Source organism: Phragmites australis, chromosome 23 (genome assembly GCF_958298935.1).
Source record: "Phragmites australis chromosome 23, lpPhrAust1.1, whole genome shotgun sequence".
In the NCBI taxonomy this organism is placed as follows: domain Eukaryota; kingdom Viridiplantae; phylum Streptophyta; class Magnoliopsida; order Poales; family Poaceae; genus Phragmites; species Phragmites australis.
Window position 1 is genome coordinate 1,364,157 of NC_084943.1, and position 27,619 is coordinate 1,391,775.

The 27,619-nt window shown below is 43.3% G+C and overlaps 3 protein-coding genes and 1 pseudogene across 3 annotated transcripts; 2 read left to right on the forward strand and 2 right to left on the reverse strand.

The window, feature by feature from the left end:
- Nucleotides 1-298: 298 nt before the first annotated feature.
- Nucleotides 299-2,404, reverse strand: LOC133906318 (calcium-dependent protein kinase 25). The gene is made up of 7 exons (XM_062348186.1): nucleotides 1,759-2,404; nucleotides 1,527-1,679; nucleotides 1,296-1,411; nucleotides 1,040-1,207; nucleotides 815-942; nucleotides 621-720; nucleotides 299-400 (listed from the first exon to the last, which is right to left on the reverse strand). The coding sequence occupies exons 1-7, from the start codon at nucleotides 2,387-2,389 to the stop codon at nucleotides 299-301; spliced, it is 1,398 nt and encodes a 465-aa protein (XP_062204170.1). The 5' UTR covers nucleotides 2,390-2,404.
- Nucleotides 2,405-4,377: 1,973 nt separating this feature from the next.
- On the forward strand, nucleotides 4,378-8,449 carry LOC133906315 (protein HEAT STRESS TOLERANT DWD 1-like). The gene is made up of 13 exons (XM_062348183.1): nucleotides 4,378-4,599; nucleotides 4,697-4,750; nucleotides 4,944-5,050; nucleotides 5,138-5,216; nucleotides 5,774-5,947; nucleotides 6,057-6,155; nucleotides 6,371-6,539; nucleotides 6,720-6,823; nucleotides 6,910-7,049; nucleotides 7,146-7,218; nucleotides 7,636-7,748; nucleotides 7,855-7,972; nucleotides 8,127-8,449. Exons 1-13 carry the CDS (start codon nucleotides 4,546-4,548, stop codon nucleotides 8,292-8,294), a joined length of 1,452 nt encoding a protein of 483 aa, XP_062204167.1. The 5' UTR covers nucleotides 4,378-4,545; the 3' UTR covers nucleotides 8,295-8,449.
- Nucleotides 8,450-9,511: 1,062 nt separating this feature from the next.
- On the forward strand, nucleotides 9,512-10,608 carry LOC133906320 (putative calmodulin-like protein 2; annotated as a pseudogene).
- A 54-nt stretch (nucleotides 10,609-10,662) lies between these two features.
- Nucleotides 10,663-15,905, reverse strand: LOC133906316 (CBL-interacting protein kinase 32). The gene is made up of 15 exons (XM_062348184.1): nucleotides 15,538-15,905; nucleotides 14,391-14,626; nucleotides 14,126-14,188; nucleotides 13,880-13,951; nucleotides 13,632-13,739; nucleotides 13,475-13,555; nucleotides 13,263-13,316; nucleotides 13,032-13,157; nucleotides 12,859-12,948; nucleotides 12,255-12,377; nucleotides 12,047-12,157; nucleotides 11,598-11,711; nucleotides 11,414-11,470; nucleotides 11,255-11,329; nucleotides 10,663-11,051 (listed from the first exon to the last, which is right to left on the reverse strand). Exons 2-15 carry the CDS (start codon nucleotides 14,559-14,561, stop codon nucleotides 10,974-10,976), a joined length of 1,323 nt encoding a protein of 440 aa, XP_062204168.1. The 5' UTR covers nucleotides 14,562-14,626; nucleotides 15,538-15,905; the 3' UTR covers nucleotides 10,663-10,973.
- Between the last annotated feature and the right edge of the window lie 11,714 nt (nucleotides 15,906-27,619).

Genomic DNA, 27,619 nt, shown 5'->3' on the forward strand with positions numbered 1-27,619 from the left:
AGAGGGTTAAAACACGCATCGCTGACCCACGTGTCAGTGACGAGTCACCCCTACGTCCCAGGAACCGCTTCCATCTCTAGCTATATGAGTGAACAAGAGGGTTAAAACACGCATCACTGACTCATCCATGGCTCCGTCAGTTCTTAAGTATGTACTGCATTCCAATCCCCCACAATCAATAGCACAATGTACACAGCCATCCATGAACTAAATTGCAGAAGTTACTCCGTTGCATTTGTGTACATTTGTGCAAATTTGCTTGTTTGAAAGCTGTACACATCACATACTTGCTGCTTCATTATAGGACTAGGTCTCGCCTCTTCTTGTGGTTCGATGGCTCAGCACCAGCTGTCCCTTTCCTCATCATCGCCACAAACTCTGAATAATCTATCCTCCCGTCCTACGCGTGCAAAAGTAATTTCAGTTTCACTTGATTTAACAAACCAAAAAACATATACCATCAATACGAGGAACAATTAATCATTTTGGTCTATTGAATCCTATTTCTGTATAAATTTTCCCCCTTAACATGAACAATGTTGATGATACTGTAGTTCGTATGCTATATCACATTGTTTCTGTATTATATCAATTAAATTTGCATAATATATGTCCCTTACATTGTCCGAGTCGGCATCTGAGATGACCTCCTTGATTTCATCGGCATCATACAATCCTTGCTCCTTCAAGGCTTGCTCAAGCTCTTCTTTTGTAATGTACCTGTGAGATAATGAAATAAATTTGCATTCCCCCACAATATTCCAAGTCCAAAACTCGGGTGTCACAGCTGTGTTAATTTTGATGCTTAACTTACCCACTGTTGTCCTTGTCGAAATACTGGAATGCTGTGTAAAGGTGCTCCTCCCTATCCAGTTTGTTCATGTGCACTGTTGCGGTGACGAACTCGTCGTAGTCAATCAACCCATTACCATCAGCATCAGCCTGAAATTATATAGAAGGTTTAAAGGGATCATGTCAGCTTAAATTGTCATCTTGAATAGAACCATGTTCTTAGAGGTGCTCAGAAGAGAAAACTCACTGCTTCCATCAGTTGCTGAATTTCATTGTCAGACAGCTTGGTTCCTTGCTTTGCCAACCTGTTCTTGAGCTCTTCAAGCGTAATGGTCCCGCTGTTATCTTTGTCGATGTTCTTAAACATCTCCTTCAGCCCGGTGATTTCCTCTTCGGATAGGCACCCAGCTATGATCTTACATTAGGTCCAGGACAGCATTAAAGTTTAATTGGTAAGCTGTTCTTCAGCAATTAGATATGTGGAATACTTGCCAAATATGTACTCTTAATGCTGCTTTCTTGAACTGGTTCATGGCCCTGAACTGCTTGAGCCTGTTGAGAACGACATTGTCAAGTGGCGTATCAGGTGCATCTCCATCTTCTTTGATCCACGGGTGATCTACATGTTCAAATTCGTGCCAATTTGTTATGTCAATGCCACATTGATGATATATTCATATGAGCTACTAATGAATAATATGATGAGAACAATATCTAGGGACTTTCGTACTTACTGAGAACCTGGAACGCAGTAAGCCGCTCCTTGGGGTTGATGTTCAGCATCTTCTTGACAAGATCCTTGGCTCCTGATGAAATGTTGGGCCATGGATCGCTCGCAAGATCAATCTGCCCACGCAGGATCGCGGTGAAGATGCCATTCTCGTTCTCTGTCAACGGTACAGTTCAGAAACCATTTGGGAGGTGCAGAAATGCTCGATCTTTCTCGCAGAATGTGCATATACATACCTGCCCAGAAGGGAGGCACGCCGGCTAGGAAGATGTAGAGCATCACGCCAACGCTCCAGATGTCGGCCTCGGGCCCGTACTTCCTCTTGAGCACCTCCGGCGCGATGTAGTATGCGCTGCCGACGATGTCCCTGAACACCTCGCCTTCCTTGAAGAAGACGGAGAGCCCGAAGTCGGTGGCCTTGAGCGGCGCGTCCTCGTCCTTGCTGAGCAGCAGGAAGTTCTCCGGCTTGATGTCGCGGTGCATCACCCCCATGGAGTGGCAGGTGTGCACGATCTGCACGATGGTGCGCAGCAGCGACGCGGCGGCGCGCTCCGTGTACTGGCCCTTGGCGATGATGCGGTCGAAGAGCTCACCGCCGACGCAGAGCTCCATGACGAGGTGCACGTTGTGCTTGTCCTCGTAGGCGCCCCTGAGGTCCACCACGTTGGGCTGGCCGGAGAGGTGGTGCATGATCTGCACCTCGCGCCGCACGTCCTCCGCGTCCTCCTTGCTCGCCAGCTTCCGCTTCGCGATCGTCTTGCACGCCAGCTTCTCCCCCGTCGCCTTGTGCGTGCACAGGTGCGTCACGCCGAACTGCCCGCGCCCGAGCTCCTTGCCCACCGAGTACGTCGCGCGCACGTCCTCCATGGGCCGCCCCAGCACCGTGCCGACGGGCCCCGCCGGCTTGTTGCTGCTGGCCTTGGCGGTTGGCGAGGCTGGTTTGGAGGGTGCCGCAGACGACGGCCGCAGGCCATTGTTCGCCGACGTGCCGCGGCTCGGCGCCTCTGCCGTCGGGGGCGCTGCTGGACCCGTGTCTGCGGCGGCGCCCTGCCTGGCGACCTTGGAGCAGCAATGGCCCATGGCTGCGTGGAACGCGTGCTGCCTGCTCCGACGGAGGGCAGGCAGCCACAGACATCAACAGACTTGGACGACGAGAGATCTGGGGCGAGCCAGACACAGAAATTTTTGCTTGGTTTGGAGATGGTTTTGGTTAAAAAAAATTCTAAAAAAATGGTTTTTTGGAGTTAGAAGGGTAGAGAGGAAACGGCGGGAATGAAGAGCGGTAGTTATCCCTGTTGGGGTGTCTCTTAACAGATATAGGTTAGTTGCTGTTTCTGGCAAATTGTCTTTTTGATACCAGTTGTCTTTTTAGGAAAATTGTCTCTAGATTATGTTCTCTGAGAAACATTCTCAGAACAAGCTTAGGAAGACAGAGATTGCCTTCATTTCCGGGATGATAAAATTGACTATTTCGAATGGACTCAACCTGACAATAAATCAAAATTTACATTGCTTTAATATTGTGTACAGTTTGCTTTGGAGAGCATAGAGGCAGCTTCCTTGATAAATTTACATTGATTATAATGGTACAGCTACAGAATTTTTAGAACTACAACATCCAGAAGTTGGCTAACAGTTGATTTTCCATCTGCTAGTTCATGATAAAGTAAGCAAAAAGGGGTTTTGGCTATAGAATCCAACGAAGGAAAATGTCCAACCTTTGTGCATACATTTAAAGTTGAACAACGTTCTGTTGCCATGTCTGAAGTTCTGCATACAATGCATATGTGATTCAAACATCTGTGGATCCTGTTGTAGCAACAGCATATATATAGTTGATGATTACCTGCATTCATACCACAGCTTATCAACTGCATCACTGCACTTTAAAATATAGATGCCAGCAACACAATTTCGAGGGTTTGCAAACATTTGGACTAGGAGTCAAACAAGAAGGGTTCCTAAATGTGGCGCTCATACACACCGTGACCTTCCTTGCCAGATTGACTTTCATCTTAATCGCTCCTCATGCTCACGAGACGTCCGCCGACGTGGCGGTGGACGTCCTGCCTCTACTGCAGCGACGCCAATGCCGACGCGCCCTTCCTCTGGCAGGAGTACGAACCGGCCGCCCTGAATATTTGCGATCCTGTGCCTGTGTTACATGAACATGAGAACGGGTGTCGGAGTCCAACTCATGTCGAGACGTCCGATTCGGTAAAAAAAATTGGAACACGTTAAATACCACTTGGAATCCGACACGGGTGTCGGAATCTGACACGGATACGTGAGTGTCCGACTCGGCAAAAATTTTGGACACGAGTGTCCGGGTAACACAGTCCTGTGCGTGTGTTCTGAAATTTGAATTACGTGTGGATACGGATATACATATGTACTAATTTGATTATACCAGTCGTGAATGCAGAGGAGTTAGGAAGAAAAGGCTCATCCACCTTTCTTTCTTTCTCCCTCTTTTTCTTTCTTCCGCTCATCTTCCTCTTCTTCTCCATCTGCCTCATCCATGCTAAAAAAAATTGTTAAGGGCTCTGAAGTCTCCATTGGCCGTGAAGCGACAGAAATCCTCCCCGAAGCCTCTTGAATCCGCCCCTGGATCATGCCATGCCACTTCAAAATTCTGCTTACATCTGCACCTCTTTGTGATTGAAGTACAAAAGTTGCAAAAAATTTTGTAGGGTATTCTCAAGTTTAGAAGAATACAAAATGATATGGAGCGCCCCATTATAGTCCACTCTGTTTTATGGGCTACAATTTATTTCGACCAAGTTTTATGGGCTATAATGTGCTGTAACTCTGTAATCTGTACAATAGCGGCCCACCCTGCGCCTCTCGGCCCGGCCAACCTCGGAGGGGAAGCTGCCGAAACCCTGCGGCAGGGCAGCCGCCAATTCACCTTCTTCCTCGCAGCCGCAGCTCCACCTCAGCGACGCCCCTACTAGTCTGCCAAACTGCTCGCCGCTCTCCCTTCACCGAAGCAAAACTTGGTGGGTTGCGTTCTTCCGTTGATGGGTCGCACCATCAAGAGGGCCAAGAAGGCCAAATCCAAGAAGATGACCAAGGTGCCAGATATTGTTCCTGGAGTTCTTCTTCGTCGTGGTCTCTTCAGTATGTTCTTTGCTTCACTTTGCTAATTTTTTGCTGTATTTCTGGCTGAAGAATGGTGAAGCCCCGTCGTCATCTAATCCTGCTGTTGCGTCTGGCCCGGCTAAGGTGAGGGAGGAATAATCAATCTGATTTTCCTTTTGTCATACAGCCGAAATAGTGGTGTTTACTCATCGATTGGCTCCTAAATGAATCATCTTTTGCTTAAAAAAAAATGTTTTTATCCGTTCTTACGAACTTTCGGTAACAGATTCGTATCGATTTTGTGTGCCAGTTAGGCTTAACTAGTGGTTCTTTTCAGGTCTGGCAACCGGGTGTAGATTCACTGGAAGATGGGGAGGAGCTCCAGTTTGATCCTGAGGCTTACAATTATCTCCGAGGATTTAGCATTGGCTGGCCTTGCTTGAGGTGAAATTTATGCACGTAGAGCATTGTTCATGTCCTAATTTGAGGCCAATATATGGTCTGTTTCAACGAATGTACCTGCGATTGCAGTTTCGATGTTGTGCGTGATCAACTTGGACTTGTCCGGTCAGGGTTCCCACATACATTGTATGGCGTTGCTGGAACCCAGGTTGTGTTTCTCTTTACCCCTTCAGAACCTAGACATTGTTACCAGCAAAACTTGAATTGCTCTTCATGTCTGCCATATGGTTACTCTTTGGTTTTCTAAAATAAAATTTCAATGGGTATATTAATTTTGTACTGTTGTTTCCTATTCTTCTATGTTTTTTCATTTTGTTTTTGCAGAAAATCTCATGGGAATGTGCTGTGATGTTGCCAATTTTATTATTGTTCTTATTAAGTTGTTTTAGATTGAAAATCATGCTGTTCCTGATTCTGAGATCAAAACATGGCAGAAACTTAATGTTAGTGCCCGTTTGCTTGCATTTATATCATGATTTTTGCCAGAAATTGTGATGGATTGCGAGTGAACTCTAACATGGATTATTACAAGAGTAATGTAAGCACAAAATTCAACAATTTTCTTAAATGAATTGATCTTACGCTGGATACTGAGCTTGAAAGATTGACATGAGATTCATGGAATTGCAAATAATCTATTCATGACTAGAAACTTTAGTTTGTCTCTGAATTAGGATTTAAGAGCTAAACTTTTTGTTTCTTCAGGCTGAGAAGGCTTCATGGAATTATATCGGCATTTTCAAGCTTTCCAACATAAACGGGAAGAAGCGGGAACCTATACCAGCTTCAGCAGTTGATGGTGACAGTGATATGGATAGTGACAGCAGCAGTGATGAAGAAGATGAAGAAATTAATGAAGATACTAAGCCCATTGTACATGTATGTTCTTACTCAAGACCTTGCCATAAAAAAATATATTTCACAATGCAGCAAGCTCCTTTGATACATAGCTTGTGATGTGTTCTGTTGCTATATATGAATGTACCAGCTAAAAAAGGTGGCTCATGCGGGGTGTGTAAATCGGATACGCTCAATGACTCAAAAACCGCATCTATGTGCTACATTGGGAGATACTGGTCATGTTCAGGTAATTCATTTCTTCCCTCACATTTCTTTTTATTTGCTGTGATGGTCTTCTCACTCTAACCTATACATCAATCCCCTTTCCTATTTGCCCTGTAACAGAAAGTATATTTTATGCATTTTATTTCCTTTTGAAAACCTTTGTCCAGGAACAGAATGCACCACACTGACTACTTCTTTGTGGATAACTAACTGTGCATTCTATTGCTAAATACGCAGGTGTGGGATTTGAGTAAGTTCCTTAATTCATTAGCAGAGTCAGAGACACTTGCGCACAAAGAAGACGACACAATCCTCAAGCTCTTACCTGTGAAAGTATTTAGTGGCCATAAAGATGAGGGCTATGCAATTGATTGGAGTCCACTTGTTACTGGAAGACTTGTTTCTGGTGTGTCTGATCTTATCCATTTCACAATGTTTGTCATCTGCTGTGATGTTTAAAGTGTTTCCGTGTTGAGAACTTAATGTATCGTGTGGTTCCCTCTATTCCATGTCAAAAAATCATCCATATCATTTAATTTGGTATATAGACATTTGCATGGATTAATGTAATGCTTTATCTACGTAGGTGACTGCAATAAGTGCATTCACCTGTGGGAGCCGACTTCGAACAACTGGAACGTAGATGCAAATCCATTTGTTGGACACTCTGCAAGTGTTGAAGATCTACAGGCATGACACTGAACGATGTATCATATATCTATTTGTATGTTTCCTTGAACATGATTGTCTCAACTGTGAGAACTATATCCTTGCAGTGGAGCCCCACGGAAGCCGACATATTTGCCTCTTGTTCAGTGGATGGTACAATATTAATATGGGATATACGTACAGGGAAGAAACCTTGTATTTCTATTAAGGCTCACAATGCTGATGTGAATGTTATCTCATGGAATAGGTATATCCAGTGGAGAACTCTATCAATTTTATGAGTACTATAACCTCTGCTGCATAAAGCATAATGTTTTGTGCATGTTTTTACTTTCATTCTCAGGCTTGCTAGCTGCATGATAGCTTCGGGATGTGATGATGGCAGTTTCTCAATTCGTGATCTTAGATTAATCAAGGTACTCCATCTTGATAGAGCACAATTTTCTACGCCTGTGACTTTCATACGCTAGCCACTTCAATTGCATTTTCCTCAATCTGTGTTTTTATGATTTGTTCTAAGTTCAGCTTCTGTTTGTCTGTATCGATGTAATCAGTAAACCTTCTCATGGATGAAAATAGTTAGGTTTGCGTATGCTACTAGTTTTTTCAAGTTAAGAGATGCCACAGTAGATATTGTTTTAGTGCTGGTAGTGTATAAATTGTGTCTTTGTGCAAAAATCAGTGCAGCTGACTATTATCCATGTCATATTACCCTTTTTTCTCGTAACATATTCGGTAAATAATAATTTTGCTTGTGCATTTTTTAGTATCGCTTGTGAATGATTATATTTGCATCGAATCTTTTTCCCTTATGCTCTCTATTGTACTGGTAGGAGGACTCCTTGGTAGCGCATTTTGAGTACCACAAGAAAGCAATTACATCTATTGAGTGGAGTCCACATGAAGCATCAACATTGGCTGTAACATCTGAAGACCATCAACTCACGTAAGTCTCCCTCCTTACCTTAGCTCATTCATGTTTTAGATGCAATGAATTGTTGAAATGTTTGCCTAGTATTTGCTGACACCCTTCCTGAATTGTCTGCATTCAGAATTTGGGATCTTTCATTGGAAAAAGATAAAGAAGAGGAGGCCGAGTTCAGAGCGAAGATGAAAGAGCAGGCAAATGCACCTGAAGATTTGCCCCCACAACTTCTCTTTGTTCATCAGGTAGTATTATCACATTATTTCTCTCATTTTCTTATTCTGGTATTGGAAATTAACCGATTTGTGCCTTCATCTTTTGTGGCTGTATCATTTTTCCTAGACAGTTTTGTTGCTTGTAAAGAGGCAAATACTTGACTTTAACTGTTTGTATGAGCAGGGCCAGAAAGATTTGAAGGAATTGCACTGGCACCCACAGATACCTGGGATGATCATATCAACGGCATGTGACGGCTTCAATGTGTTGATGCCTAGCAACATCGATACAACCATTCCAGCTGCTGAGCCTAGCAACATTGATACAACCATTCCGTCTGCTGAGCCATAGATGTTTAAGGTAGCACCATCAAACTACTTTTCAGATTTATGTATCCAGTAGTGTGTATCCCAGTTTTGCTGTCATTTGTGTTCATAAAGGATGATGGTCATAAAATTTTGATCGACTGACATTCTGTGCAATATAGTGATAAGATTTAATATGCACGGCCTGGATGGTAGTTCTGCTCGGTTTGCTAAATACTCTCCTTGATCAAAATGCCATTTTTTGTTCCTGGTAATTCTGCTGGATGTTGGCCTGGCATGAAAATCTGGTGTTGAAGCAAAAATTGTGACCAAAACTGTTTGCTTCACAGCTAGCAGCCTAGTTGGTGTTGGTGCTGAGCTAGAAGGGCAATTTTTCTTTTATTAATTATCATTAACTTCTTTATCGACTGCAGCCAATTGTGAGATGCTAGTCAACAGCAAAATGTTTGTGAAACCAATAATCGAAACTGTTGCAGGTGTAGCAGCACCTCATGGCTGTGAATTGTGATTATATATGGCTCACTGGTACGAGCACAAGCTGCAAGACTGGAAGGTCAGTCTTTGCACAGCGTGGTCGGCGATTTGATGCAGGTTTTGTTCGTTTCTGAAAATTCTGCAGCCACCCATTTGTGAATGCTGCTGCATGTGTGCTCACTTTGGAGGAAATTAAATATAAGCTAGGCACATATCCTTTCTACTAACTTCTAAGCAATAGCAGAGGATTGGAACTGTTAGGAGCTCTTTTGTTTTGGTTAAATTTCACGGAAAGTTAGGTTCGCTTTGACATGAAAAACTCGTTGACGAGCACTAGCTGTTTGCTCCTCTGAACACCCCAGAACTGAAGCGTCAGTTTAGACTTCTATTTTTAGTTCAAATAAAAATAATGCGGTTTAATTAAATACCGTCAATTTGCCTATAGCTCGAGTTTAAAAAAAAATTGAGGCTATAGATGAACTCCTTCAAGACTTCTTAGAGTTTAAGCTCTGTCAAACATACCTTAATGCCAAACTCCAAAGAAACGCGATAAGTAGTACACGCAATCTAGGTACGTGAGCAAGTATTTTAGCCAACAACACGAGCAAGAATAAGTTCCGAGAGGCCTTCAGCCTCTTCGACAAAGATGGCGACAGTACCTTGCGCTTCGCCATTGCATTGTTCGTCAATGAATTGCGCGCGCATGCATGCATGCAAATGCAGCAATCGATTGATGCAAAGAACATGGCAGGGACGATCACGACCAAGAAGCTCGGGAGGGTGATGCGTTCGCTGGGGCAGAGCCCCACGGAGGTGGAGCTGCAGGACATGGTCGATGAGGTGGACGCCGACGGCAGCGGCGCCATCGACTTCCACGAGTTCCTCACCCGCAAGATGCGCGACTCTGGCGCCGACGACGAACTCCGCGAGGCCTTCCGCGCGGCTTCATCTCCCGCGACCAGCTCCGCCACGTCCTGGAGAACCTCGGCGAGCGCCTCTCCGATGACGAGCTGGCCGAGATGCTCCGCGAGGCCGACGGCCAGATCAACCACACCGAGTTCGCAAAGGTCATATGGCAAAGTGAGTCAGCCCCAAGCTTTTTTTTTGGGAAATACAGTAAGAGAGATTCTACTGTGAAATTAGTGAGAACCGGTGTCGAGCAGGCCTCGAACGCGGATGGCACGAGTGCAACAACACACTCTGACCAACTGCGTTAGGCGCAACTTCTCAGCCCCAAGCTTCTTCGATCTTGGCATTTCTTTTTTACTTTCTTGCAATGCATTCGTCACGTTCTTCTCAATTGCCCTGTAGATTAGATTAGATTATTACCGCATCCTAGGATTGTAATATAATCATTGGGTATCGATAGGTGGTTGCTTCTACTTAATCGATTAGGATTGAGTTTCGTCAGCGAAAACGCCGGTACCGCTGCTCCTGAAAAACAGATATCGCCTGTCGCTGACTTCTTGCGTTTCGGATCTTGAAAATCAGCCGCCAAGTTAGACAACGGTACTCCATGAATGTATATTTGCCCATACGCATACTTGCATTGCATTGGGTCTTGAAAGTTCAGTAACGTAATAGCATTAAGCCAGTAACAGTGCACCCATGCATCAAACTTGATCTGAAACAATGCATGACTTTGATCTGAATCTGAGTATCTGATACCATATGCTGTTCTTGTATGAATGTGCAGACGAAGGCAGCATATGATGGACGACGAGGGGAGTCACGGATCTCACTCTCACCGGAGCAACAGCTGCTGTGCAATCCTCTGAAACTCACCCAGCCACCTTAACTTGTAGTTGGCAGCCGGAGAAATGTAACAAGCAAAGCGAGTAAATAGCTGCATGATTCAGAATGTACATGGAAAAGAAATAGCTTAAGCTCTTCTGAACTTCTGGTTCTGTACTGGATAATGGTGCAAGGTAGCAAGAGCATACTTGGCGACATTTCGCAGATTCAGAATGTTTCAACATGATTTTTTTAGTAAAGTTTCAACATGACTCATAGGCATATGGATTTACAGAACTCACATACTCACAAAACCTACTGAATGAGCTTCGCTGCAACTACAGAAAGCAATGCAATCTCTCAAAATGCAATTTACAACAATGGTGGAGGACGATCGAGCACATTTCGCTGGTCCAGACTATGAAAATGGAATATACTTGGAAGTTGGAAGAATGGGACTCAAAAAGTTTGCCATCCTTCCTTTCCGGAGGTTCTGCTAAGAAGCAGGTTGCATCTGCAGATCGTCGGATTTCCAGACAACGTCCTTCAAGGTCTTGGAAAGGTTCTTGTAGAACTGCAGAAAATTACAGGTACACATTTAAGTATATATTGTTCAAGGAAAAGGTGCTAGAAGAACAAAACAAAAATTACAAAATTCAGTAATTTAGTGAATCCAAACTACTGGTGATCGGAAGCTAATGACTCAGCTTCTTAATCATAGTCCATGAATACATATGCTTCTTTTATTGGCATGATCTTTGCATGTATGGTAGTTACCTTGTGAAATTCCAGAGTGTCACCTTTTGCTTTTCGGACTTCTACCATATGAAGAGAGGGTGCAACTTGCAGTATCTGGATGAAAATGCATAATAAAAGTTAGGCAGAACAAGTTTACTTAAAGCAGATTGCAGTTCAGGTTTTTTTTCCCTGCATTACCTCAGTAGCAACATTGAGGTTGCCCTTCCTCCCTGCTTTTACCTTTTCGAGCCTCAACTGGTCACAAAATAAAAGATAACTTCATCATACAGAAAGATCTATTTAAAGTTTGTATACATTGGAGAAGTCAGACCTTAAAAAAAATATTCAAACAATAAGTTATTATAGAGTTGTGGGGAGGAACCTTGTAATTTTTCTTCTGAACATCAAATCCTAGAGGTTTTGCAGCTTCCTCAATCTTGCGGACAATTTCTTTGGGTGGACACTTTGATGTGAACCTTGTTTCTCTTTTGAATTCCTGCAAATACAGTGATTAATAGTTAAACTAGAAAGTATAGAAGAATAAAATCGTAGAAACATGATAAGTATATATTTAATAGAAAATCCCAACTTTGAAAAAAAATTGTAAAATTTTCAGAACCGATGTTCGAATCACATAGGCATATGGAACTATTAGCTTGTGACATGAATTATAATTGTGTAACTGACTTGACCTACATTAGCTGATTTCAAAATAAATTCAAGTGCATATCCATGAGGTAATATCCTCAGAAAATCATGATGACTTAAGCTATCACACATTGCAGTTTCAATGTTCTAGGTTACTAGAGAGGAATCAGGAACATCCCGTACCTGCTCTGAGTCAAATAAGTTTCCAAGATTTAGGCCTGCTGACATTGAAATCAGTTCAAACGCGTTCAGAGCTACTGGTTCTTCTTCTTTCTTTTCTGTCACATGGTGCTCCTGAATGAGGTCAAACAACAGTAGTAAAATTAGTTGGAAAGTAGATTCCATGACATTCTGCGTGAGGTAGAAAAATAGAAATGCACCATTTACTCACTTCTGAATCATTGAAGACAGCATCCACATCATCCAATGTTGTGTCATATTTTTCGTCAAACTCCGGGCGCTTGTAGCCCTTTTTGAACCACTCATCCTCTAGTATTTCTGGGATTGTTATTCTCTGCCATGGTTTATCAAAACATGACCCTAATGTTATGGAGCAAGATAGAATTACGAAGGTTCATTCTTCTTGAAACAGACTCAGCAGTCAGCACATCCTTATGATGTACCACAATCCAGTTTTAACTCTTCCACACACAAAGGGTTTCATTTTGAAATTATGCATATTTTTGTGTGTAGGAAAACGAAGAGATGGGTGCTTCTAAACTTTTGTAAAAGCAAACTGAACTACATCTATCAGTGACTTGGTCCGTACTAGTAAGTACATTAGGAACTTCTAAAATGAGTGTTAACCTGAGTTACTCAACAACCGCTGTATCTATGGAAATATCATTTGGTGGATGAATATCAGTGACATCATGATTTCCGAGCCTACTAGAGGATACATTGCATGATGAGTACGGATCCGCTCTATTCAATTATCTGAAGAATTTTTGTTTTCGTAGTATTTTTGTTCAAGTAGCTCTTGTGCTCTGGCATACCGTCATTGGATTTGGATCAAGGATTCTTGTTAACAACCTCTTGGCAGGAAAAGACGTCCAAGGTGGAAATGTAAATTCTGCATTTGATATCTGTCAGGAATAGCAGGATAAAGTCAAACAAGCATGAATAAGCAAGACAACAGCAGTGATCTAAAAAGCCATGCAATGCTCACTTTCTTATACAACGTCATAAGATTAGAGTCCTCAAAAGGCAAATACCCTGCTAGCAGAACAAACAGGATAACTCCACATGACCACAAATCAGCCATTGCACCATCATAGCCTTGATCTTCAAGGACCTGTAACGAAGGTGGTTGAAATATTCAAATCATCATATTACTAATGATATAGTAACTGCAATAAAATTAATTATGGGTTCAATTTATACAGTTTTCTAGCATTACCTCTGGTGCAACATAGTTTGGAGTCCCACAAGTTGTGTGCAGCAATCCATCATCCTGAACAAGAAAATGACACAAGGAAGATACTTAAAAACATGTTGAGGGCCATGAAAGTTTTCAAATATCAAGGAGGTAATGCACAAGTGTTAATTTTTAACCAGTCGGTACTCAAGTACCCGTTAGTAACTTAGAGGCATAAAGCAACAAGTCATTACCTTGATTTGCTGAGATAGTGCGCTTAGCCCAAAGTCAGAGACCTTCAGATTTCCGTATGAATCAAGAAGTAAATTTTCTGGCTGCAAGTGTTGTAGTTTAGATTCTGAAATAGAGATCTTAATGACAGAAAAAAACCGGTAAAGAAAATGTGCTCACTTTTAGATCCCGGTGGTACACACCCCTGCTATGACAATAATCAACTGTGTTGATTAATTGTTGGAAGTATCTCCTTGCCTCATCTTCCCTCATTCGGCCATGGTTAACCTATAATGAGGATTAAAAAGATTACCCATTAATGAAAATTTTTCAACAATAGATTGAACTTTGTGGACACTGAAACAGTAAGGTGGTGGGCATAACAGAGAGTACATATATTGGAATGGACAATGTAGCATATCACTTACAATTGTGTCAAAGAGTTCGCCGCCGGTTGCATACTCCAACACAATGTAGATCTTTGTTTTACTTCCCATCACCTGAAGATTAATGAAGACATTGATTTGTCAAAGATCAGCAATTGCCCCTAACGAAAAGAAAATAGGCATGCTAAATGATCACGTCCAAAATTTCTGACTTGTATCTTTTCTGATCAACAACTTTCTATGACCTACTGGAATGTCAACAAAGGAATAATGAGTTTTTTTTATTACCTCATATATGCGGACAACATTAGGATGCTTAATCAACTTCATCGTCGAAATTTCTCGCTTAATCTGCATTCGACCAATTAATTTTTCCCGTCAGCAACATTACTAATTGAAACTCTGAACAAAGTTGCAAGCTCATTGGCCATTTAAAAGTGAAGACACTAAAGGGGGGAGAGAATCTGAAGGAAGGAACCATAATCTACTAGATGTGAAATATCACCAAACATTAGAATGCTGCAATAATTCAAAGTGTCTATTCGACACTGACCTGCTCAACCATCTTATGCTTGAGAACCTTCTCTTTATCCAGGATTTTGATGGCTACCGGTTCGCCGGTTTCAGTGTCCTTCGCAAACCTGACCTTTGCAAATGTGCCTTCGCCTATGATTCGACCAAGCTCATACTTCCCCACACGTTTCTTCACCTTGGTTGTACTCATCCCCTGCCTTATTCCCCCTTGGAACCTCAGGAAGCTTCCACACACAGTCAAATTTTTGTATTGTCCTGTGTGGAAAATTTTACTCGGTTACAGTTGTACATGGAGAAGATGACATGCTCATACTATTCTTTCTGGATAAGCTTATTAAATCTACTAAACACCTGTTTTTACATGAGTTTACTTACATCTTATTTCTTTTTCTGAGATCATGGATGAACATTGATCTGCACTAGTCAAAACTTGAATTGGTTTCTTGTTAAAAATAAAAAAGAGGAACTTGTACTGGGCTAAGAAGTACCAGAGAATCTGGGCCATACAAATCAGATGGCGTGAAGTTACAGCACTGTGCTCCTCTGACTTTAACCCCTGAAGTCAGAGGATCCCAATCTCGAGACTGGTAAACAAGCATGCATTCAGTTTACAATTCCCCACCACCAGTAAGACAGGAAGTTAGCGAGAGACTCTCAATCAGTGTGAAGTTGGTTAACGGGTTAAGTACACAAGATCCTGTGACATCAATTTTTTAATCTTGCCCAAAACATGAATAATCAATTGGGAGTCAAAGGATTTAGACTATCATTTGGATCTGGACATAATATATGTCAATTAACCACATGGGGCCTCCTAAGAAGCTATTAAATTGAATATTCATACAGGCTAACGGGTGAGGGTATATTCCACCAATTGGGCAGCCCAAGAACATGAAAAAAAAAATCAAGAACTAGAAGGAACAATGGAGCCATGGAGGTTGCTCGGGGTATGCATAACAGTGAAGAGAATCCCCATGAAGGCAGATATCATTTCAAAGAAAAGAAGTAATAGCTCTAACCGAGACATTCAACATAAGCCAAAATTTAGCTTTTGGCACATAGAACATACCAACCGATTTAATTGGAAAGGAACAAAACCAAACGGCTCATACAGATGGCAGAGAGAAGGGTACAAAACAAGGAAGAGAAGAGGCGGCAGAACTTACAGGTTGCTCTCACTTGGATCAGATCAAGAAATGCAGAGTAGATGCCCTTTGCGCTCTCCTCTCCTGGTGGCTGGTGATGAAGCAGATCTCAAGAATGGCTATTGGGGTCAGGAAGAGCAAGCTCAGGAGGCAGCTGAAACAGTGGTGGCCTTCGTGTTGCGAGTATGATGAGCTGATGTCTCCTAGCTAGCTGCCTGGCCTATCTATATAGCGGCAGCAATAGCAATTAGCATGTGTGAGAGGTTGGAGAGGAAGGGAAGGAGATGTTGGAAGCTCCAAGCTCCTCATGTATGGCCTTGAGAATGGACAAGCACAAGCTCCAAGCTTAGCTGCCAGCCACCAGGGCTATAGGAAAAAACAGGAGTGGCTGTCAGAGATGGGATCCACAGGGCGCGGACGAGGGACGACAGGTACGGAGTCCACGCCGGACACCACATCAAATCCTACTGTTGTACCAGCATGCTGCATGATTGATCCCGGGTTTGCGATCGAGATCGCCGGGTGTCTAGCTCGCTCATTCACTCACACCTGTGCACTGACCGTGACGGTACGGATCCTCTGTGGCACATGCTGGCAGAACGGCGATGAACTGGGAATCAGCAGCTTTTCATGGGGCCAAAGGAACAACAAAATTGTGAGCAGTGGCTAAATGGACGGTTCGGATCGTTATGGTACGGGCCTATTGAGTACAGTCTAGTATGGTATGTTAGCTAAACAGGTCCTATCGTGTTAGCTTACATGTTGTGACTCTAATCCAGTCACAATCCATTTAAGATTAGGTCATACCGTGCCAGCTCGTGACACGGTAAGTCTAATAATTTTTTTTGCCTGTCAACTTGCAAAAAGTTAAAAAAAAAAAATCACAAAAACTTGCTTTCATTTGAAATCGAGCATCCGATCTTCTACTTGAGAATTAAACACACTACTATTGCACCGCATATCCTATATAATATTAGATCTAAACAAATTATATAAAATATTATAAAAATATAAACAGTTAAACGGGTCGTGACGTACTGGCCGTCGTGCCGCGGCTCCGATCCAGACACAGCTTAAGCCATCATGTTGTGCCGGCCGAACCCGTTAGCCGTCATACAGTACCGTGTCTGGGCCAGACCAAAATATCCATACCTCATGTCGACCTATTTGACCCGATTCACTTAGCCACCTTTAATTGTGAGTACTTACTTCACACGTTACAGTGGCAAAATATTCTAAAACTTCATGGATGAAGCACAGGCTCTAACACTCTCTTCTTTAAATGCATGGCAATTAGAAGTAAAAATCGTCCAAAATCTGTGTTTTACAAATTATTGGTTGTACAAAACAAATGTATTGCTGAACCAACTACCCATACGTCCATCGGTTTACATCAATAATTAGTAGCCTATAAGCACGAATCTCTGCAAATCTTGCTGTTAGTTTAACCGTATGACTCAACAGAACAGTTCTAGACACGTTTATGGCGAACGTTTACTGTTTGAAACAAGCGTGCCAGCAGGCCCAGCACGCACAGCAAGAAAACGTTGTACTCTCAGCAGGTTGCGGTGTTAAAATTCATATAAAATAAATTCCCTAGCATTATTTAAATCTACATTGCAATTGGCTCTCCTAAGGATTGATTGCCGATTTTTCACGCAGTTGGTTTTCACAGGAGTTGGTGAGTTAATTTATGGATGCTAGTAATACTAGCTCCGTTATTAAATAGATGTTGTTTTAGAAATTTGATTTTATTTTTAAATAGATCTTGTTTTGAGTTTTTAATGTGGTATATTACTAGAATGCTTATATTAAAGATTATTAGAAAGCGGAGTTTTAATTCAATGAGTGTGGTAGATTAGTGGCTTATGTATCATTGATTAAATGTTGAAAAATTCAAGAGAGATAAATATATTATATATGAAAGAATTTATTATAATTTTATTTTATATATCGAAAGTTAAAACGATATCTTATAAAAATAGAGATAGTAATAACAACTACGACGATCCAAAAGTTATCGCACATCCGAGCAACAGTCAATTTAGATTGGACGAGCCAATGTTTAGCAGAGCGGCATCGATGAGCCCTAAATGAACACGGCCGAAACCATGCAAAATGGACCGGCTAGCTGTCAGAGGTGGGGAGGCAGATGACAAGACACGTGCAGTTGTCCACACCAACTTAATTGATTTGGCACGGAGAAATATTAGAATTTCTAATATAAGAACTCATGTCGACTGTGTAAGGTGTGTGCTTGTGAATGCATGCATATATATAGTTATATATCCAGCTATATGAATATGACCTGAACAATTTTTTGCAACTGAATTGAAAACAGTTACAATATATGGACCCTTTTTTTTCCCGAAGAACATGCTACTCGCATGGCTGAATTCTTAAGACACATATGTGTGTGACAGGATCGGAACTGCTTAATTGGTTGTCTCTGATAACAGTTAAATTCTTTTACTCGTGTAACATGCCGCTCGAGACTAGTCATGCCGTGATTCTGGATTTGCAATCAAGATGGCGCCAATGTCTCAGCCGTGTTCGCTCCTGCCATACGTTTCATCCTGCCTTCCACATTCAGCACCGTAAAATTATGTATGTCGTAAGCTTCGAGTTATGTGACGAATTAGACGGCAGCTAAGAATAAAATAAAAGTGAAAATGGTTCGCAGCGACAAAGAATAGCTACTGGCTGCCTATTTATTTAACACGTTCCTAATCTTCATGAACGCCGCTGAGTTTACACGAAGGGTTAGGGCTCGGGTTTTCGGCGTTCACTGTAATATTACAAAATCATATACCACTATAGGTTTAAAACCGGTAGTGAGTTTCGGGCAATGAAAATTGAATTGTCATCATTGCCGGTGTTTTAGAACCGGCAGTGGAGCCTTTTCCAGAAAACAAAGAAAATAAAAGAAAAAAGCGACTCCGCATTGCCGTGCCGCTCCTGGATCCTACCACTGCGTCACCTAGAACCTCATCGTGGATCCCGCCACCGTGACGCCCTGCACAGTGGTATGAAGGCCACCACCACAGTACAGAAACATCCACGCGCCACCGATGGACGACCTTGGAGGTGCTGCGACCTTGCAGCGTCGCCGACCCACCCATGCATGAGCTCCTCGCGCCCTCCTCCACCACGCCCAAGCGCCATCATATGTGCTCGCCCAGCAGTAGAGGCCACCAGATCAGCGCTCGAGAGAGGGAGAAGGGCGAGAGGTGGTGGCGCTCGGGAGGAGAGGGAGAAGGGTGCTAAAGGAGAGGGATGGGTGAGAGGCGGCGCCGCTCGGGAGGAGAGAACGAGAAGTGGCGGCGCTCGAGAGGCGGTGGCACTCGGGATAGGGACAAGAGGTAGCACGCTCGGGAGGAGAGGGAGGGGCAAGAGGCGACGACGCTCGAGAGGTAGTGGTGCTCAGGAGAGGAACGAGAGGCGGTGGCGCTCGAGACAGGGGCAAGAGGTAGCACACTTGGGAGGAGAGGGAGGGGCGAGAGGCGATGGCGCTCGAGAGGTAGTGGTGCTCGGGAGAGGAACGAGAGGTGGCGTGAGAGGGAGGAGAGGGAGAGACAGTGACACACTCGAGAGGAGAGACCAGAGGAGAGGGAGAGGGGCGAGAGACGATAGACGAGATCGAGGTGGAGGACTTATATTTTTTTAGAGCGCCCGGGAACGGACATGAACGTGTTCAACCAGATTGAAACATAAATTTGAATCTGTGCTTACCTTCATTGCCGGTTTAAAATAACAACCGATAGTGATATTTAAGCATCACTACCGGTTCTTATTAACAACCGGTAGTGATGCCGTTTTTCTTACGAACCGACAATGATACTATTATCATTGTTAGTTCTAATTAAACTGACAGTAATGAATCGATATATAAGGTCTATTCTGTAGTAGTGTTGGTGACTCAAGGGAGGGGGGTTAGAGGGAGGCTGGGGTAATAGCCGGACCGACGGTGGGCTACGGCATGGCGGTGCGACGAGGTGACTGTGGTGCTATCAGAGCTACAGATCGATGTCAGGCTAGCGGTGGATGGGGTTAGTGGTGGGAGAGCTCAAAAATAGATAAATTAACACGGCGGTAGCGGCAGATCCGAGGGGGCAAGACGCCGGAGGAGACTGATGTAGGCGGGTGGCGCGGGGACCAACATAGGAGAGACAAACGCACGATAGAACAAACAACCAGATGTTGAAAATAAAGTTTCGTACGTTGGATAGATATCGAACGGTCATAAGGCGTCTAGAAGATAGCTCTGTTTTCAGGCATGTGAAAACTAGGATCTTCCTTTATTTAATCATTCGTTCGGTTTCAGTTCGACGACGTGCGTACGCTTTAATTCTCCAGTCAAATTGCGCGCGCAAACTAATAAGTAATAACCATGAGAATCACACTGCTACTTAGTTAGTACTATCCATTGCTGTCAATGAACAAATTAACAACGAAGTGTCATAATCATCTAGGCTTAGCTATATATGGCCTCCTTTCTTTAACCCTACTTTATTTTCTCGTGCAACATGTGTGTATGTCGTCCAAGAGCAAGCGAAAATTAGCTTTCTTCTGTTGGGTCAACTGTCGAGTTGTGTACACGCTTGTAATTCAGTTATGATATGAACAAATATATGCGATAGATTTTACTACGTACCTAGCTGTTTTCCTAAACAGTCTGCTACTAGGAAATGCATGCATGCTTGGGCATTATAATTTCAACGAAAGTTCTTTCGATATATAAACTTGCATGTGCTGTTGCACACAAACATGTATATATAGTACCGATCCGTTGACCGTTGGCTAAGTCGTCATTCAACTTGCATGTATATATGTCCAAGACCAAGTAAGGTTTCTTCTCTAATGTCAACCGTGGAAGTTGCATATTATACATATATGACCAAGTCATTCGTGTTATTTTTCAAATAGGGATTGAATTATATTCAAAAATGCACTCCCATTATATATATATATATATATGTGTGCGCGCGCGCGCGCACGGTAGTCTATTCTATGTCCTGCCGTATTATATTTTAACACTGTATACATCCTTAGATCCGTTATAAACCATACATCCAAAAATATATAATTACAACACTTGAAACTAACGAGTTACCATGTTACAATTAATATATATATATATATATATATATATATATATATATATATATATATATAGACACATATATATATAGACACACACACGGTGAGTCTACAGCCGCCAACGGATCTACCGAGGCCGTGGACGCTAATGCATCCGACGCATTGCTAAATGAACCCTGAGGTCGAAAATATTCCTTGGTACTCGGATTTTGCATGCCGAGTTCCTTCGTCTGCACACATGGATTGACGGAAGTCATATAAAAATCAGGGGACAACCAAACAGCTTTAAAATCCAAAACACGAGGGATTATGGTTGAAGTATAAAACAGATCGATAGGAATGTTTTTTTTACAATTTAGATCAAACATATCAAAGCGTTGTTACACCTTTAAACTCGAATTAGATGAACGTCCAGGAGCGACCGCAGCTATACGGAGCATGAGATTGATGATACTCTCAAATCGCCCCTACTGCCACTAACTACAAATCTGGATCTATAGTGGTTTTAGGGGTTAGAGGGGAAAAAGAAAATGTTCCTAAAGTGTCTTTCGTAGGATAGAATTTTGTAGAATTTATTTTTCCATTTGGGATCTTGTCACTGAAAAATGCTTATTTTCTCCGGTTAACATACAATCAGATTAAAAAAACTACCATGCAACCATAAAAACCAATTCCTTTTCCAGTTACGGGAAAAATCTTTCAGTTAAGGGAAAAAATTCCAGTTTCGGGAAGATGTTTCTTATTGTGAGAATAATTCTTCCAGTTGCGAGAAGAATGTTCCGGTTAAAAGTGTCTGGGTTGGGTAAAAGGCATTGGATTGCGTGTTAATAATACTTATTTATGGTATTAGATTGCGTGTTGAGAATATATAAGGTAGAGAGAGAATCATTCATTAAGAAGAAAAGAGTTTAAAAGAGTTATGGGAGAATACATCCCTCGTGCATGGTGTCTCTCCTATCAAACAGCCCACGAGGTTGGATAGCATTAAATTATCAATGCGATGGTGCGCGCAGTTGTTGTTCAACAGTATCCATATCAAGCTAGGCTAGGTTCACATGTGATGTGGAGCAGCCGTGGGTAGTACGTAGAGACAAGAGGTAAGATCATCCCAAACTGACACCCGTTAGGATCTAAATTTTTTTTATAAAGAGATTTCCGTTTTATTTTGCGTTTCAATAGTTTTATTTTACAGTTTCTATCATGAAATTTTTTTAAGATCATTCTCTTTAGAACAGGATTATCTCTTCTTTTACTTTTTTAATCCCTTCGAAGAGAAGATGTTAGATACGAGAGAAAATAAAGAGAATAAAAACATAAGAAATCAGAAAAGAAATTAAGTGAAAGAAATATGATTAGAGATGATCTAATTTAGTAGTGTTAGCTATACTTAGATCATTTCAGCATGCATGCTTATCACGAGCGAATAATTTAACAGTGCAAATGCTGTATCAACGAGACTGTTGCGCTATCAATGAGCAAATGCAACGTTCAGCGCCTCGGTAGGGAATGCAGGTACAGTAGATAATAAGCTAGCATGCATGACATGGCCTACCTGACGGCACGTCCGGACCTAAGGCTGATCGAGGACCGGAGACTTGCATGTCGCACGCACACAACAACACGTCGAGTAGTCCATATCTTAGCTACTGCAAGCATGCGTGTGGTGTGTCTTTTGAAGTCTATGGCAAAACGGAGGAACATGGCACATGCATCGACAAATCACAATGGACCAACAACACCGACCGAAACCAAATGATTTGCATCGGATGTAGCGACCTCCCCTGGTACGTGTACGTGCCACTATCATTGCTCAGTATATGGCGTCTCCTTCGCCTTGCTCAACCTCGTGATTGTCACCTGTCTAGATCGCTTACTGCACACAAGCATAGGCTTATTATCTGTCTCTCCATTGGGCCCCAAACTGCGAACGAAGATGGGCCAATTTGATAGGCTTCCTTCCCTCCTCTGCAATGCAGCATATATTCCTCTCAAAATTAAAATGCAGCAATGCAGATCTGATGGCATTCCTTTTATTAAGTTGCGAATGAATCCCCATTTTATTTGATTTTTTATTTGAGACGTAAGTGATCCCCATTTTTAGTTGCTCTTACTGTTTCGCGCATTTTGGAAAACATGCGTCGATGTTTGTATTACAGAGACTTTGTATGTATTGCGAGCGTGCCAGTATACAGAGTATACAAAAGTAGAACACGGGAGACAATGTAATGGAATCGTAACTTTATTCATTCGTGTAGAATTCATAAAGTACATCTTCGATTACAGTTGTTTTACACCCATACGCACACGCTATCTGACTTTTTGCTTTACTTCGGCGATTCCTTTGTCTTTTGGTTTCCGGGGCTTCGTGAAGCGCTTCCGGTTAATTACGCCCGTCTTCGGGCTACCTCCGATTAAGCTGCTGGCGGTCGTCGTATTCAGGTCGTCTCCGAGTCTGCAAGGTTGTAGTCACACGCAAAACAGACCAAGCAAAGTGACAGAATTAGAAATCAAAAGTAATAAAGGACGGGATAAGCAGTCCAGCCAAAGCTTCGGGACTGTATATGGATCCCGGGTCATCATCGGCCTCGTCGGCCTCAGAATTATGTTTTTGTCATCATCGACCTCATCGGTCTCAACAGATCTCATGAAGCAACAGTAGGGACTTTCTTTCTTTCGTGGTAAGCATCATCGAAAGGCGTCAATATAGAATTCATGGACCATCAACATTGAGTCCACTGAACTTTCTTTCCTCTCTTCTTTCTTTTCTTCTTTCTCAACATGAAGCTAGCAGCACAAGATAAGTAATGATCACAAGCCGTAACTAGCCACATGCAATAGGATCAAAATGCATAAGGGACAGTATGAAATTGCCCACATAAATGACAAGATCAAAATAGATAATGCCAACAACAGCCCCTCTTTTTCTTTTGCTTCTTTTCCCTGAAACGGATCATCACCATTGAGCAAGGCATGTAGGATAGCTCAGGATCAATAACAGGGCAATCAGCAAGAGAGCCCTTTGCAGTTTTTTCATAAGCACAGCACAGAGGCCACCTTCTTTGCACGAGCTCGGCGCCGCCGGCCGGTTTGATTCTTGCATGAACATGGCGTAGAAGTTGTTTTGATTTTTTGCATGAACACGGCATGAAAGCCGGTTTGATTTTTGCATAAACACGGCACCGACGCCGGTCGGTATTTCTTTTGCTTTTGCACGGGCACAGAGGCCTTCACCATTGAGCACCAGAGCATAGAAGGGAGAAGAATAGATCGTCGTCGGGCCTCAGAACTTTCATCACCGGCCATCGGCTACGGGGTAATTTAGTATTTGGGGCAATCAGAAGCATGCCCACATCAGTGAAAACACCATCACAGCGCAAATGCAAAGCAGAACAATCGGGCCTCGGATTATTCCTCATCGGCCGCGGCAGACGCTAGTGCATGCAGAACGACGGCGGCACGAAGGCACGCGCACAGAGACAACCATCACAGGACAGCCACCATCCATCGTAGAGAATAGCACGAGTTCGACTTCGGGGGCGGCCTCAGGTTTCATCACTGGCCAGCCCCCCGGCGATCTCAGCGCATCAGGGGAGGAGAAAGAAGGAGCAGTCATGGCCGAGGCTCACCTTGGGTCGACGGCATGGCGAGAACGGCGGCAACAGCGAACTCCGATCGTCAATGTGGACGGACAGCGGGGAGGCAGCACCCCTTCAAGGCCTCGGCCACGCACTGAGGAACGGCGGAGAGTACTGGACGGCAACGGCGAGTACTGTACGTCGGCGGCGTGTACTGAACGGCGGCGGCAAGTCTCAGAGAGCGAGGGCGCAATGTGGCAGGGGGTCGGTGGGAGAGAATTTTTTTTTTCCTCCTCTGCAGCCGAATTCCCCCTGCTTTATGTGGGCGCCGGTCGGGTAGAGATAGAGGGGAATCCAAACCGAAAATCGTTAAGAAATCCCTGCGAGAGACACAGTCCGGAACCTTCCCCAAATCCAAACAAATCCGGATGAGTCCCTCTCTAATCCCACCCGGAATTGGTTCAAATCGGGCTTAGAGATAGAGAGAGGAGATGGGGCTTTGATTTGGATAGAGATGAGAGGAGGAGGGGGCTGATTTTGGTGGCGGCGTGAGGGAGAGAGGGGGCTGCAAGGAGCTGCTCGATGTGGAGCGTGAGGAAGAAGGAGGGGGCGCTCCCTGGGCTTGAGCGGCAGGAAGAAAGAAAAAAAAAAGAAAGGCCGGAGGGGACAGCCCAATCGGCAAAAGAAAGGCATGGGCTACCTTGATGTGCCATGACGTGTGGAGAGAAAAGGACAGGCCCCCATCTCTCGTACAGACTAAAGTTGATGTGTGGAGAGAAAAGGATATTATTTTTTTTTCCTTTTTTTTTCTTTTTCTTTTGTATATGTGCATATGTGAATGAATACGGGGTGCAAAAATACGTCAAAATAGCATCGTACACTTACTCTGTTAGCCGAGCCAAACTCCGGTCCAGTGCATTTTTTTAGGGCCGGGAGCCTAGAGAAAATTTACTCTTGATACCGCTGATTCATGCGTGCTGTAAGACCATCTCCACGAGACTAGCCAAATAGCACCTTTTATATTCTCATATAAGTGTCCTCTAAAAAGATTCTCCTTTATATCTTTCTTCACACTCTAACAAACTATCTATATTCTATCATCTATATTCCACTCTGTTATATTCTAATAATTTTTTATAACTAATCATATATTTATAACCCACCAATACTATAACACGTCTACTATGGCAAGAATCTAGACCCAGTGCTACGTGGTGGGATGGGAGTTTGCTGCATGGAGACCCAAAGCTCCCCATGCTCTTGGCAGTTGTGGCCCCGGTCGGCCCGGCCTCGCCAGCCACACTGAAACTAAAGCTGTTCAACTAGATCGGGTCAAATAGGTCGGCATGAGGTACGACTCCGTCCCAGGCATGGCACTATGCGATGGCTAACGGGTCAGGCCGGTATGACACGACAGTCTCAGCTATGTATAGGCCAATGCGGCACGTCGGACTAGACTGGCACGATCCATTTAAGTTTTTTTATTTTGTAAAATTTTATATAATTTGTTTAGATCTAATAGATATAGAGATGTGTAGCAACGGTAGTGTACATGTTTGTCTCTCAAGCCACAGGAGGCTATGTACAGGATGACTGGCTCCAAGCCTTCATCAAGCCCGCCTTCGCCGAGCTCACTGTGTTGCTGCCGGAGTGCTATGAACCTGAATACAACTTTCCCTACTCGGTTCTATCATATGATGAGGCTGGGAGCAGCTCGATCTCAGTTCAGTATCTTTACATCGCCTCCTGTGGTTTCCATCCCACACGAGGTCCAAGGCTGCTTGGTTGCTCGAGGTGCTTGTTGAAAGTGTGCTTGCGCAAAGTCTGTCACGGAGGAGGAATTAGGGTTGCGCAAAGTCTGTCACGGAGGAGGAATTAGGGTTTTTTCTGTCCAGCTGCTTCGCTCGGGAGCGGCTGGATCTCTCAACTTTAATATGATAATATTTTTTATAGCCGGGTTCTCTTTCCAAAACTTATATTGGAGACCTTAAATAGGGGTACACGTTCGAGGGTCGAACCCCGGACCGGTAAGATCGCATCCATACGTCTTGCCTTGAGCCGTTCGCTCGCATGCTTTGACATGATAACCTCCCTGAAGATACCTTGTGATCTAGAGAAGCTCAGTATCCTGCGGGTGCAAACGTACAGACTGTTGCGGACGGTCGAGAATGATGCTCTGAAGCTCTTCACCTTTAGCTACGAAGGGTGGCCTTTGTCAAGATTCTCACTTGGAGACTCGTTGGAGACGAAGGAGCTGGACATGCACGCCACACGCATGGGAGACATAATACAGTACGCGGGCAACAATCTCCCCTCCATCGGGCCAAATCTAGAAATGCTTGTCCTGTCAACAGTTCATGAGGTACCATGACATTATATATGCATGATGCGTATATCTAGCTATATGATAGAATCGTACAAAACATAATCAATATTTTTATTTTTCTTTCTTTCAGAAGTTGAAGGCATTCATAATGCGTGACAAATTCCAATACCTTAAGCATCTTATTATTGTTGGGATCCCTCAGATTGCTTTTCACTCAGCTCACGCACTCTCTGAATATTCTTACGGAAATTCGGCAAATGATGCGCTACAGTAGTCTGACAAGAACTCTGAACTGAAGGAGTTTCAAAGTCTGTTTGCTTGGTTTTGCATTGCCAAATGCTGCAGCTTTTCGGTTCTTTCTTCTCCATTTATTCAGCAAAACAAGTGGATGTGCTTAGCCACGTTCCGGTGAATTCATGCCATCCCATGAACCGGTGAATCGCGTAGCACTACGACGCGTAGGATCGCACAAATTGTGGCTCAGCTCAACTGAATAACAGACTCTGTAATCGACTGAACTAACTGAACCAAGACCGAAACAAAGCAATGCCTAACTAACTAACCAACAGCTACGAGTTTACTGCAACATACTCCGCTCTACACTAGTTGTTGCTGGTATCAACAACACCAATTCGTGCTCACAGCTCCCGAAACTTCATTTTCCCGAGTGACATCGTCAGTATGTTAGCGAGTTGATCACTGGTGTCAATATCCTTAACAACGACCTTGCCATCTTCCACACTCTCTCTGATGAAGTGGTAGCGTGTCTCAATGTGTACTCCGATCATAAAAAAACGGATTCTTGCACAATTGGACGCATACTTGTTGGCGATGTGAATGGTGGCGACTTTAGGCTTCCTCCCGAGGAGATCACCAACCAACCTTCCCAGCCACACCCCTTGGCACGCTATGCTTGCCACAACGATGTACCTTCACAAGATGAAAGAGCCACAACCTTCTACTTTTATGACTATCATGCCATAGGATTCTGCCCAAGCAAGAATAACATACATGTGCTTTTTCTGACGGTGAGTTCCCAACTCATGAGAAAAGGTTCCGAGATCAAGAAATAATTGTTCCAATTCAAATTAGAAATTATTCT

Coding starts and splice junctions, on each gene's coding strand:
- LOC133906318 (XM_062348186.1), bottom strand. CDS start 2,389: ATGGAGGACGTGCGCGCGACGTACTCGGTGGGCAAGGAGCTCGGGCGC. Junction 1,680..1,758: donor CGTGCCTCCCTTCTGGGCAG/GTATGTATATGC, acceptor TACCGTTGACAG/AGAACGAGAATGGCATCTTC. Junction 943..1,039: donor TTCAGCAACTGATGGAAGCA/GTGAGTTTTCTC, acceptor ATATAATTTCAG/GCTGATGCTGATGGTAATGG.
- LOC133906315 (XM_062348183.1), top strand. CDS start 4,546: ATGGGTCGCACCATCAAGAGGGCCAAGAAGGCCAAATCCAAGAAGATG. Junction 5,948..6,056: donor ATACTAAGCCCATTGTACAT/GTATGTTCTTAC, acceptor TGAATGTACCAG/CTAAAAAAGGTGGCTCATGC. Junction 6,824..6,909: donor CAAGTGTTGAAGATCTACAG/GCATGACACTGA, acceptor ATATCCTTGCAG/TGGAGCCCCACGGAAGCCGA.
- LOC133906316 (XM_062348184.1), bottom strand. CDS start 14,561: ATGAGTACAACCAAGGTGAAGAAACGTGTGGGGAAGTATGAGCTTGGT. Junction 14,189..14,390: donor AGCATAAGATGGTTGAGCAG/GTCAGTGTCGAA, acceptor GGTCGAATGCAG/ATTAAGCGAGAAATTTCGAC. Junction 11,712..12,046: donor ACTTATTTGACTCAGAGCAG/GTACGGGATGTT, acceptor CTGTATTTGCAG/GAATTCAAAAGAGAAACAAG.